At 39.6% G+C, this 14,628-nt stretch overlaps 1 protein-coding gene across 1 annotated transcript; it reads left to right on the forward strand.

Annotated features, from left to right (window-relative positions):
• Positions 1 to 8,512: 8,512 nt before the first annotated feature.
• On the forward strand, positions 8,513 to 11,865 carry LOC310939072 (peptide Y; the record flags this gene model as incomplete). Its single annotated transcript, XM_083903739.1, has 3 exons — positions 8,513 to 8,700; positions 11,062 to 11,142; positions 11,841 to 11,865. 3 exons carry the CDS (start codon positions 8,513 to 8,515, stop codon positions 11,863 to 11,865), a joined length of 294 nt encoding a protein of 97 aa, XP_083759865.1.
• Between the last annotated feature and the right edge of the window lie 2,763 nt (positions 11,866 to 14,628).

Below are 14,628 nucleotides of genomic sequence, written 5' to 3' on the forward strand. Positions count from 1 at the left end.
GCTTTGCTCCGGCTCTCGACGTCGCTGCCAGAAAGCTTCCGCGGTGTGAAGCCGTTATCCCGTCTGGCGTTCACTCACAGGACGGAGACAGATGAGTGTAATTACTGGAGCAGGCAGACTGCTTTATTATAGCAGGACACGCGGGAGCTGGGGGATGCGCTGAGCTCCCATGATTAACATCATTCATCTCGCTCTTAAAGGGAAACGGCGATGGCCGGCAGGTTAGATGGGGACACGGAGGAGGAGTTGGGCGTGATAATGAAGATGTTAAAGACGGCGTGCTGCAATAAATTTATAGTCCAACAGCAATTGGGAGTGTAATTTGTTTTAACTATCAGAAAATGGAGAAACAACCTAGGCAACTAAAGTGTCAAATGGAAGGTTTATTTTGGCCTAAAATATTACAGGTGATTTTTGTTTGTATAAAAGAACAAACATTGGCTAATGGAGTTCTATATAGATTAGGTTATGCTTGTATTTTATTTATTTATCGTTTATTTTTCTGTGGCACATCACTCCAGCATTTTTTCTTTCTTTTCACTCACACTCCAGGCCACTTCAGCGTCGCAACCACCGTGTTTTTCAAAAAAAATGCTCCTGATAAACGGCCTCGGCCTCCAAACACACCTTTAAGCCAGAGAGTCAAAGTGATAGATAGGAGTGATTGTGTTTGGCTCAAAACAAGAAAAACAAACCACCACCAATCTGGTGATTCTCCTCAGGTTTTTCCCCTCATCAGCAAAAAAACGCACCATCTACTGTAAAGATTCACCACGACACATGATGGAAGATGGTTTCTGTAGGTATTGACAGACCAACCACTTCAAATACATGCAGCCCGTTTGCTGTTATAACGATTAAGAATTGATTATGGGTGTCTGTCCGAGTGTGGAGTGTTTTCTTTCTTCTTACAGATCGACAGGAATAAGGAACACGAGGATTTCATGTTCGGTGTAATTGGCCAAATCCATCGGGATGAGATCCTGAGTCACTCCTCCAGAGACCTGAAATCTCCACCGTCTGCAGGCCGTGGGCCATCAGCTGTTTGCTGCTTCTGTCCAGGTCACTGTGACTCATAAACACACTGATTCACTTCCAAGCTTTTGTTTGGTAATGTCATGCTGCAGAATTATGTCTGGGAACGGGAGAACGAGTGAGTAAGATCCTGAGAGATTTTTGATGCACACCAACGCTCCCCAGTAATGTCATTTTACAACATTCTGTATAAGATCAAACTAACCCTGATTTACCTGCAGGTGCTGCCGCCAGCTCATTCATACACAGGGACGGCTCAACACCGTTATAGTTATATAATGTTATAATAGTTTTGGATTTTTCATTAGTTTTAGTTATTTAGTTTTGATTTTTCGTTTTTAAAATTAGGTAGTTTTAATTTGTTTTTAGAACAGGTTTTGCTACACGAGGATTTCATCTGGCCTAATTGCCGTTTTTATTCTTTGTAAATTCTTGTTTTTTTGTTTAGTTTTTATTAGTTTTAGTGTTAGTGTTAGTGCAAAAAAAGTCATAATTATTGTGCCATAAAACCCCAGCCAAAAATGCCATTTTAAAAATGTATTAAGACGCAAAATGTGCATTTGACCCAATACAAGGCTAGAGGGTTTGATTCACTTAAATGAACCAACGCAACCGAATTAACTACATAACGAATGTTTTGTTCAAAAACTAATTGAAAACATTCATAACTATGAATGAAAAGGCTGTCTCAAATGCAACGTTTCAAAACTGTAGCTAATAGCTAGCTATGCAGTAGCTATGCAGCTAAACTAAAGCTAGGTATGTGTTAGCTAGCTAGTGAGGTATGCTAGTCTTTTAGTTTTACGTTAGTTTAGAACAGATTTTTCTCATGGTTGTACAAATGAAAACATTTAATTATGAATGAAAAGGCTGTCTTCAATGCAACGTTTCAAAACTGTAGCTAATAGCTAGCTATGCAGTTGCAATGCAGCTAAACTAAAGCTAGGTACGTGTAAGTGTTAGCTAGCTACTGAGGTATGCTAGTCTTTTAGTTTTACTTTAGTTTAGAACAGATTTTTCTCATGGTTGTGCGTTTAACAAAACAATTTGACAAATATTGTTTAGCCCAAAAGGATTATGTATGAAATAAATGTACCAAGACCAAAAATAAGTACATTTTTCGCTGCAATTTTAGTTAGTTAGCTACAATTCAGTTTCAGCTAGTTCTCTGGTTTTTCTTAAAATACGTTAACTATAATACCCTTTAGTCTGATACAGTCTTTTTATCTCTTTGAAACAACTTTGCTGCTAAAAAATACCCTTGTCTTCATACGTTGCCATCTAACTTAAATTATCCCTCCAATGTCTACCTCCACGTGAGAGTTGCTGGGTTGCTGGTGCCAATCCCCGCTGACCAGTTGAGACCAGTATGGACGTCAGAAGAAATTTTCACAGACGCTGTAAATCAACCAACGTAAGTAGAAGCTCATTTTCCCGTAGACCACCATCTAATAAAGAGTCTATTTTTTTTTTTTTTTACAAATAGTGGATTCTTTGTGGTTGTCTTCAGGGAGGAAACAGGGTCTATTTTTTCTAATTATCATAATTGTGTCATGAATCTCAGTCTTTTTTTTTTTTTTGGTTAAGATTATCACGAAAATGAAACGTCCCTGTGGTCCCATGCCTGGCGGTGACACTTTGCGGTCGCCCTTTTTGGGCCAATTATACTCATGAGGTACTGTGGCGGTGGCGTGCAGCCATCAACCCCCCATTTTTTTTGTCCCCAGAGCCGTGCAAACAGACCCGGCTGCCTGAAAAGCACTCTGTTCATATTAGTGGCTTCCCCACTCTGGTGGAGATAAGGCTAAGTAAAAATGCATAATCATCCCCCCCGCCCTCCTTTCTCTCTGTGATGACAGGAAGGAGTCAGACGTTCTCCTGGGAGATTGCTCTTACACCAGAATGGACGATTGTACGAGTGTGTGTGTTTGTGTGTGTGTTTGTGTGTGTGTGTGTGATCTTCCTTCCAGTATGTGCGATGCAAATGGTTTTTCCCCATTGGGCAGAAAAGCTTTTAAGGCCACATTTTGAGGTGTGCGGGTAGACGTGTTCGATAAGTAGATTTCCAGCCTCGTGATTTGTTATTATTGGTCTAAGATTATGTAAATTGTACACGTCTTACCTGACATTACTGCAGCTGGGGAAAAGCTGATGAAATTGGGGGAAAAAGTTTTGAAAACCTCTTGCGCGTCTGACTTCCCTCTCCCCTTCGATAACGATCGTTGTGTTGCATCTGTAGGAGCCCAAATGCTCTTGTGGAGAGAGCATTATCTGGGGTTTATTGGACTGTGAATACTTTAACTGTCTGCTTTTTCCTTTATCTGTGGGGCTGTTACCTTCTCTGTGTTTACCTCCAAACACTGGGCCGAGGTAATGAGTTTGTCTTTGTGCATATTGTTGTTTCTTGCCATTGACTTTTATGGCCCCGACGAGTGAATGCAGAGAGGTCGATTACTGGAGTGGAATTAACTAAATGGTCAGGGCGGCCACCGTTAAGCCGCGGGAAATGGGCGATTACGACAATCGGAGATCCGTGAATTGGCAGAGATTCATTCCTTATTTAATGAATAAATTCAACGTTTAAGCCGTTTGCTCATTTTTCTTTCACGTCTTCGTCTCATTCAAAACCCTCCTTTTTCCCAAGTGAGGTTATTTGGCGTCACTTAACCTGATGCAACCGCGCACTAATTGTCCGTTGATATCAGATTGACTTATGGTACAATACTCGCCTCCAAATGGACCGTGCAATCTAGGTGTAATACCGCAATCCACTTACAGCCTTTATTGCTCCGTCATATACACTTTAACTGCTTGTTTATTGTCGGCAGCTCTGCTCCTGTGGCTGACCCTCTGGATTTATGTCCAAATCAAAGTTCTGACATGGGTTTAGGGACAGACAAAAAGAAAACCCCACAGGTTTTTAATGACGATATAAACGGCACATGAGAGAGAAGCCGTCGTGACGTCCCCCCACGGAGCCGGTGTGGTCTTACAGTATGTGTTACTTTGATTTACGCGTTAACCGCATTATCCTGCGACATATAATTACAACCTCTCTCTCTTGTTTGTGTCTCCTCTGCAGCTCTCCAATATGTCATGATTGTTGTATTCTCACGAGAAAGAGCTGCTGAAGTCCCCACACGCAATGCTGTGTAAGTACACAACATCTTCGCTTTGATTGTCGTGACACGTTTTGTTGCATTCTCCTCTTATTTCTGCAGCAGTAACCCTGACATTAAATGCCCAAAAATTGGATTAAATGAGTGCAGTTGCATGACTTTATGTCCAGGGTTTGCGCGGGTGCTTCAAATCCTTGAATTTTAATGTCTTTAAAAGTGCAAAAACATGATTTTTGTGGCATAATACTGTGTCTTTAAATGTGATAAAATGAATGAAAGAGTCACTTTGAATATATAACATTGACCTTGAAAGTGCTTGAATTTGAAGAATCAATGTCACTGATACTTTTTTAAGCATAATGTGTTCACCAGCTCTTTGCTGCAATTCCATTTGCTGCAGGAAAAATAAATGAATAGGCCCTTGATCTCTTGTTTATAGAAGTAGTGATTCTTACAGTCTTGGGGATGCATTTCCTCCCATAAAGACATTTAACGACAAATATGCTGTAAATAAATTAATCCTATCAGAACTCGCTGTGAGAAATTGTCCAAAAAAACCCATTATTTAATTATAAAATTATAAAATTCCCCTTAAAGGTGCCATATGTAAGAATGTGGCCAAAAACAGTTACTACATTCAAATTCAAAATACCGAGGTCTTTTAGGTTTCGTTTTCTGACGTAACTGGCAACCCGTGGTTGCTCGGCAGCTGAGACTCTACTGACTGCAATGATTGGTAAGACGGCGGTAGGTGGCGCCACATGCCAAAACATGATTTCAAAACATAAACATGATTTGCAGTCTGCAAAATATTTTTTTTAATGCAAATATTTTGTCCGTACTGTTGTTGTTGGTGAGTTCAGTTTGTTATATGAACATTATTCCTGAGTCTCTGTGACATATTAGGAGGATTTTATGGATAGTTGCTTTAGATTTATTACATAATGCACCTTTAAGTTTTAGTTCTATAAGGACAGCGAAGCCCTGAAGCCACACATTATCAAACAATTGATTTTTTTTTTTTTCACTGATTTACAATAAGTTCTGTGTTGTATGATACAAGTAAATGCGGAAAAGGTTGGTGAAATCAGTGGTCCGTGGGCAAAAAATGGCCCATCAGTATCATGGCCCAGCTGATGATTTAACACATCTGATCTTAAATTATTTGCTTATCTTGAGTCTCAATTTCATATTGAGTTTAGGGCTTTTATTTTGAAAAACTATGACCTGATTCAAATAGATTCCGTTGCTAACCTAAATTAAATGTTTGGTTTGAAAAATAACAAATAAAAACACTGCTGTTGTCATGGAGACAGCCAGGTTTGAGGAAGTAAATGTATGTAAAATAACATTTGCACATGTTGGGCTCAAAAAGAAGCAGTAATTCTTAAAAAAGTGAAATAAATGCGATAAATATCAATATCAACACACACATTTGTCTTCATAACAAGCTGCTGATTAAAGACTGATGATGATACAAAAATGTTTACAAAAAAAATAGTCAAAAGTCCAGTGTTGGCTATTAAAACAACAAATCCTGCAATGATTATAGTGATTGTGTGACTAATTCCACACACAAACGAGCAGAGGATTCACTTCAGTTTGGCAGACGAGTCTCAGCTCGCTCGTCTCTGTCTTGTGTGCAAACAATCACGGTCCCACAGAGACGAGTGCAGATGCACTGGAGGACGAGTGATGATCCCGAAGGCGCCACGGACTGAACAGTAGACCGTGAAGATCGAAGATAAACGGGAGCCGCCGCACTCGTCGTAAAAATGCGAGCGATTACGCTGGACTCGGCCTCGGCACTTGAGACCTGAAAGGTATTTGTGGACACAGCGCGCAAATAGTCACATCAGTGTCATCCGTCCACACCCTCACAGAAAGTCTCAGAGAAGAGAGAGAGAGAGACGGAGAAACATATGACGGTTCATAAAAGTGATATTTGATCCACTTACACCTCAGTGAATCGTTTAATTCAATCATAAGAGAAACACTGTGCTGTAATGACTTTCACTGAAACTGCTGCTCTTATCGTCGTTTCCATACATGACTGTACTCATTTGTATTTCATATTGTATTCATATACGTGTCTGCACTATTTGTATTTATATAAATATCTGAATATATTCATATTTGTAACTTTCTTTTGTTACAGTGCTGTGCTGCTGTACCCTGGAACATGAATTTATCTACTGACCTGTACATCCATCTAACCACCTACCGACCTACCTGCCTACATATCATCCATCCATCCACTGTCTACCTACTTAGACTATCCATCCATCCATCCATCCATCCACCTACCTTCTACCTACTTACCATCTATCGACCTACCTACCCATCCATACAGTCAACCACCTTCTACCTACCTACGTATCATCCATCCATCCATTGTCTACCTACCTACTTACCTACCATCTATCGACCTCCCTACCTACCTACATATCCATCCATCCATCCACCCTCTACCAACTTACCATCTATCCACCTACCTACCCATCCATACAGTCAACCACCTTCTACATACACATCCACCTTCTACCTACCTGCCTACATATCATCCATCCATCCACTGTCTACCTACCTTCCTACATACCTACCTACCATCTATCGACCTACCTACCACCTAGCTACCTACCATCTATCTACCTACTTATCTATTGTCCGACCTCCCTACCTACCTACATACACATCCATCCATCCACCTACCTTCTACCTACCTACCATCTATTGACAAATCTACCTACCTACCCACTCATCCATCCATCCATACATTGATCCACCTGCTACCTACATACCCATCCATACATCCACCCTCTACCTACTTACCATCTATCGACCTACTTACCTATCCATACAGTCAACCACCTTCTACCTACCACCTACCGACCTGCCTACATACAGTTCCATCCATCCATCCATCCACTGTCTACCTACCTACTTACCTACCATCTATTGACCGACCTCCCTCCCTACCTAGCTACATATCCATCCACCTTCTACCTACCTACCAACCATCTATCAACATACCTACCTACCTCCCTCTCTACCTACCTACCCATCCATCCATCCACCTTCTACCTACCTACTGACAATAGCAACAATAACATCAATAATAGGTAAAATACTGCATATGTACTTCTGTATAGAGACATATAGAGAGTATCAGTCTCAATCTATATATTGTCTGGTATTTTCCCTATTTTAATGTGTAATTGTTCCATGCGTCAATATTTCTTTGAAAAATGTGGCCTTTGTCCCCCCTCCTCACTCTGATCACAGCATTAATAATAACTTTGAAGAGGAGCAAACCCTGTCATCAGTGATAATCTTCACACTCAATTATTTTATTCTCTCAAAAGAGACTCTGAGCTGTGAACTCTCTTTATATTTGACCTCTACAACAATCTACAACCATTTTGAGACGTCAGTGTATTCTGACCCTTTCATAGATTCAATTCTTGTTGACTATTTCTCTATTTCTTTCTTCTTTATTCATAAGAACTGTGTGGATATTATTTTGACTTCATAGATGAATAGTGAAAAGGAGTAAATATATACTTCTTCCTTTCCTAACATAATTTATTTGTTAATTTTTGTGTTTTCTATGTCCTACATAAATCAAATTGTTCTTATTCACTTTAATAAGCCTGTTTTTTTTAATCATCTTTATCGATTAGTTCAGGGCTGAGGTCGACGTGACGTCACCTTTGACCTGTCTGTCCCAGAGGAGCTGTTCGTGTTCGTGGTGCTGAACACGCAGACTGCGACTATTCACAATTATGGCGCAATTTTAATTACAGCGCAATTAACATGCTTCATATGTAAGAGGGACGAAAATCGATAAACCGTTTAAAAACGAATCTCCCCAAATCTGCTTTAAAACGCTAATTATGTCATGTGTTATTGTTTAATTGTAATGAGTTTAAAAGGATGAAATTCAGCTCTGAGTCGTGAGTTGCGTGATTTCTCTGTGAAGGATGGAGCTGGAGGGAGGGGGAAAAGGGGGCGTGGTCAAGCGGTGCTCCGTGCGCATCAGGTATTCATCCATTCACACCCACATCATATATATATATATAATCCCGGGAGAGGACAGAAGAGCAGAAGAGAGCACCAGCACCAGCAGCAGCAGCTGACTATACCAAGACACAACAGTGGAAAAAGTAAGTCTTCTTACTTTTTAAAAGAAAAACTAGAATGACTTCATGCACAGGTGGGTGTTTGCGTAAAAAGCGCACAGATACTTCACCCAAGAGGGATTCTCTTTGATTTTCTGTCATATAAGTGTACTTTTCTTTGATTTAAATGAGTTAAATGAGTGTGTTTGTGCTGCTTCTCTTCCTCTTCCTCCTCAGATGTGCACCATGTTCAGGTCGTGGATGACGCTCGCGGCGCTGCTCCTGTGTCTGCTCGCGTGCTTCAGCAGCTTCGCGGACGCGTACCCTCCCAAACCGGAGAGCCCGGGCAGCAACGCCTCACCGGCGGAGTGGGCCAAGTACCACGCTGCTGTCAGGCATTATGTCAACCTCATCACCAGGCAGAGGTGAGTCGGCGATGATACGGAATAGTAATTAAAGCATATTCCACGCGCTCTGCACTCGGATTAATCGTTAATAAACATCAAGATAATGCAGGAATGTTCTATATTCTCTGTGTGCAAGTTAATTAACTCGTAAAATGCACATTATGATATATATATATATATATAAGTATATGTAGTATAATAGTATGGTGATATATTAGGTAAATGTTGATAGTGACAGTGAGCTAAAGAGGAGGTAATATTACAGTCATTATTTTATTTATTGTTATTTCCAAAGTAGTGTCCAGACTGGCAACCTGTCATAAAACCATATATATGTATATATATATATCTATATATACACATATATATAGATATATATATATGTGTGTGTGTGTGTGTATATATATATGTATATATGTATATCTATGTATATGTATATATACATATATATATATATATATGTATATATATATACATATACATATATGTATATATATGTATATACATATATATGTGTATATTGTGTATATATATATATACATGTGTATATATATATATATATATACATATATACATAAACATATATACATATAGCGCTATATGTACAGTGCTAGAACACAACCTCTGGTAAGATTTATGCCACACTACCTAAATTAACAGCATTGGTAATTATTAAACATCACATTTTTAATGTTTCTGTAGTGTTTAATGCACCAATGTGTAGAATCTTTTTCACCTAAATTATATTTTTTATGCTAATTTTTATTCTAAAATATAATTATTATTGTTATCCACGGAATGTCACATTTACTCTTTCACAAAAAAACTGAAAAAAATTGTAAAAACACATTATTATTTCTCGATTGAGACGTCAAATTATACTTATTTACTTGCATTCCTGAACTAAAAAAAAATTGTTATATTGTTTGAATGTTGTGCTTTTATGATAAATAGATAATTGTGTATAAAAAGGTGAATTCAGTTTGTTTTTTGCCAAATAAATAACATTTTTTTTTAACCATTTTTATGACAGGTGGTGTAATAAATGAGTTAAGCACTGTTTATATTAGTTTCCCTTGCTTTATCATAGTATAAAATTGAATTTCACACAAAGTTATCACAACTACCACGTTGTAACTTGCAGTGTCATCAACACAATAAAAAACATGAATAAATAAACAGGGAGACAGAGATTAATTATAAGTTTCTATCTCATTGACAGGTTGTGGTTTAAATTGCTGCATTTTCAGCTCAAACCAAGAGTTTTCAGACGCCAGTCAAAGCTTCATTACTGTATTTCCTCTCTCTTATAATGACGCTGACAAAAGCATTTTACTGGTTTTCTTCTTAAAAGTAATGTCTCTGGTTTTCCTCTGGTGTATATGGAGTATATGAAGTTCATAGAAACACATCCTGTAGCTGATAACACAACAAGACAGGGTTTTACTCTAGAACACTGAAACTGAATCACCTTTCTTCTTTTGAAGGCTTTCACTGTTTTTTTTTGTGCCTAAAACACGACACGACACGTTTTTTGACAAGGAAATAACTGTAATCGAACTGTTGAATTGTGCTGTTGTAGTCGTCGTGTCGTTTTCTGGTGACGGAGCCCGAGTGTCCGCCCACCACCGTGAGCCCCCTCGCTGCTCTGTAATTAACCATAGGCTTGATCTGTCATTAAAATTCAAACGAGCGTGTGCCACGTGACGCAGCCCGAGGACGATCTGCTTAACGACCAAGGATTGATTTTTTATCGTTTTCCTTCGTTGGAAACTGTTTTGAAAATTCCTTCCTGTTCTTTTTTTTACTCTCAGACTTCCTGGATTGCAGTTGTAGGGATGTGTGTGTGAACATAGTGCAGCTTTAACATCTGGATTCAAGTCCAGGAAGTGACATTCGTGGGGCTGGTGTTCAACCAGTAAAGCTGTTGATAAAATTCTTAGATTAACCCTTAGAACACAGAGCATTTCAGCTGCTTTTTTCCTTTACTATGTTAAAACATACAGTATATACAGAGGCTATAGGAATGAGCAATATTGAGGTGTCTTTTATCCTTTTTTTCCCAGCACATCCAAGGAAATCTGATTTTCACCAACTATAAAAACACATCTGAGCAAAAAAAAGTACGCAAAATGTATAAAATCGGATTGAATTTGTGAAATTTGTATATATGTCACACTTTATGAACAATAGGAAACTGTATATTTTTGTGACTTCTGCACAATTATTGCTACTTTACATCACGACTAAAAATGCGATAAGAAAATGCATTTTTTTTTAAAAGCCTGAATATGTGACCTATAAAGGCACGGCACGCTCCCAGGATGTCCATATAAGGAGATAAGCATCACAGTGATCGTGTTTTGGTTTTGTGTCCAGGTACGGGAAGAGGTCGAGCCCCGAGCAGGCGATGGCGTGGCTGCTGTTTGGAGCCGATTCAAACCAAGACACTGAGCCGCGGTGAGAGAAGATGGTATTATAAAAGATATATATATCTATGTATAGATATATAGAGATAGATTGAAAGATGTGTAAATAATAGTTTTTAATAGTTCCAAAGGGTGTAAGTAACCCTTGTCTATTATTTTAACTTTCCTTTTCTATAAACTCTACAAAAATAACCCAAATGAAAAATTCACACTGAACCAAAAACCTGGTGACGGTAAAATGGATGAGACTTCATTGGAATTTGATTCATTTCTTTGTTTACCGACTGATAAAATTGCTAAAACAACAAGAATTCCACATAAAACTTGTCTAAAAAACAACAAAAACCCTACATTCAAATAAAAACAAGCAAGTGCATTCTTATCAGCCTCACTCTGCGTCTCTGGCGTTATAATCTGAATAATGTGGCCCAGTAATCTGTTTGTCACGGTCAATAAAAAGGAGAAGCACGCTGCTGTTTCGTCTCCCATTAACAAACAGTTTAGAGGAGAAGCTAACACATTATTACCGCTATCTTCTCAGGTGATTGATCGTGTGTGTGTGTGTGTGTGGACACATGCAGCTGCTGCGTTCAGTGTCGACGCAGCACATTTTCAAACTAATCCATACTGCGTTTTGCTCGGCTCCTCGTGGCGTCTCACAGATTCTTGTCGTGTCACAGGAAAAAAAGTGTAAATGTAAAGTGTAATTTTTTTTTTTCCCTCCTGCAGCTCCGACTACATCGATCAGTGGTGACAAGACTCTGAGAGACGACCCTGCACTGGACTCTGTGTGGACTCTTTAATTATGGTTTAATGTGCATGCAAATCTCCCTCTGTTTGTCTGCTCCTCCTTTTTCCACCCGTTTGTTTGTTTGTTTGACCAAAAATGTACATAATTTCTATCAAAAAATCAACTGACTTTACAATGAAGATTCAATGGAATAAAGTGAATTAAAGTATTGAACTGACCCTCCCTTTTTTTTTTTTTTTTTTTTTTTTCTTTTTTTACAAACTGCAGTTGCTCCAGTAGCCACTAGATGGCACTAAACCCCCAGTATGGAGCGTTGGTTAAACCCTATAGATGCTGCTCTTGCATTGGTTGACGCTGTAACTTCACACACACACACACACACACACACACACACACATACACACGGGTGGAAGAAACACGCCACGATACAGGACGCAAACCGTCCGTGGGCATCGATCCTCTCTGTGGTGACAGTGGATCAGTGCGCATCGCGCGCGTAAAGCAGCCAGACGCCGGGGCCTTGTAAATCAATGGATCTTTATCTGTGAGAGGCGTTTTAGGTTAAGGTTTGCAGTTTGTGTGTCCGTGTGCGTGCGTGTGCGTGTTTGTGTGCATGCGTGAAAGTGACTGCAGAGATTAAAGGAGAAGAAGAGCTTGCTGCTGCTGCTGCTGCTGCTGCTGCTGCCGACACGCAGGAACCGCGAGGCGGACGCTGGAGAAATCACCTCAAACTCGAAGGAAACCACGCAGGTGAGAGCTTCACCCTTTCTCCCAGCGTGTGTGTGTGAGTGTGTGTGTGTGTGTGCGTGTGTGTTTTCCCACGAAGGAAACGCAGTGTCCCGTTCTGCTTTTTTTCCCCACGCAATAGATGCGGTCCACCTTCCAGGTGCACGGAGACTCTCCTCATGAATCCATTTTTTACGCACATTTGGCACCAGATCCGCAGCAGTCAGTGGCGCGGTCCATCAGTTGTCCGCGCGTGCTTGTGCTTGTGCTTGTGCTTGTGCGGCGCTTCGTTAATTTAACCTCGTGACAATTGAAACATCCGTATCTATGGCAACCGGACTCGCGTGTATCTCGGCGTGCACGTGCTCTGACTGAGCGCTGAGGAAATAAAGAATGAAAGATTAATATTTTTTCCTAACAAAAGCGTGGATGAAGTGGACGACAGGCGCGCGCGTCCTGGCGCCCAGTGCGCATGTACCACTCTCACTTAACGACGTGTGCACGTGGGGACACAAGACGTCATCCATCATTGAGATGAAGGCTTTAAATTGATTTGATTGTCTGTTATGACAGAGACAGTTTAAAGGTGCAGTCAGTGATGTTTTTATTCAAATGACCTTCATTAAGACGCGCAGGTTGTTTCCTGCTGAGGAAGAGGAACTGAAGATTATTATCTCTATGAGAACAGAACTTCACTCTTGCATAACTTACAATGACAGACTCGGTCTTAAAATGAATGTACAGAATTATTTTGTCATGAATTAATGCATAAAGGCGCCAATATGTAAGAATGTGGCCAAAAACGGTTACTACATTCAAATTCAAAATACCGAGAGTATTTTAGGTTTCGTTTCTTCTGACGTAACTGGCGACCCGTGGTTGCTCGGCAGCTGAGACTCTACTGACTGCAATAATGGTAGACGGCGGTAGGTGGCGCCACATGCCAAAACATGATTTCACGATTTGCAGTCTGCAAAATATTTTTTTTTAATGCAAATATTTTGTCTGTACTGTTGTTGTTGGTGAGTTCAGTTTGTTATATGAACATTATTCCTGAGTCTCTGTGACATATTAGGAGGATTTTATGGCCAGTTGCTTAGATTTATTACATAATGCACCTTTAAATGATTATTAAGGAGAAAATGTTGTTGTGGCAGCTTTTATCTACACATGAATCTGCTGTATCTGTATTTGGTTGGTGGTCCATGTTGATATTCAGGGACATGAACATGACTTAACGTACCTTTAATGTCCGAAAACATCCATCAATCGCCACCAAATAACTCAACGGACATCCGTAGATTTGCCCACTTTCACCTCTCCAAAAACCAAAGGCGAAACCCCAATATTGTGGACGCTGTCTGCGTTAAGTATCTGTGGATCTTTGTTTCTTGGTCTCTAACTCAAATAACCTTGGGGCCACCGTCCGAACATCTCGTCTGGCCAGTAGGGGGCATGAGGAATTGATGATAGCTGGCTGTTTTTGGACATTAAGCGTTTTCACGTCCTAATATTAGTCAAAATGTTATACATTAATATATTCTTACTATTCAATAAGCTGGGTTTTGTCACTTACAACTGACCTTAATTCATTTTGAAAGATTTTAACCCTTTAAAATGCCAGGTTTTTGTCACGATGCCGCCAGTGTTTTTAGCTAAAAAACCTGAAAATATTAGTTATTTTTTAATGTACTACAGAGAAAGTATTTATTTTGTGTGTTGAATTATTACAGTCTATGATATGTCAATGATTAGCAGCAACACTTGTGACAGTGCCATCTAGTGGAAATAGCATGTTTTTTTCTTCTCCATATCGTTAGCCTAATAGCATAGTTGCCTAAGTCATATTTGAACGTTTTCGGAAAACAAGAATTTTTTATTTTTTTAGCAAACAGGAGAGTAAAGTTAGGCAGATATCACAATTACCAAAAAAGTGACATAGGCAATTATGCTAGTAGGCTAACGATGTGCCAAATATGGCCAAAAACCACGCCATCTGGTGGAGAGTAGTACAAATGATAAATTCCAAGGTAAAAGCCC

Source organism: Microchirus variegatus (genome assembly GCF_963457635.1).
Source record: "Microchirus variegatus genome assembly, chromosome: 17".
In the NCBI taxonomy this organism is placed as follows: Eukaryota; Metazoa; Chordata; class Actinopteri; order Pleuronectiformes; family Soleidae; genus Microchirus; species Microchirus variegatus.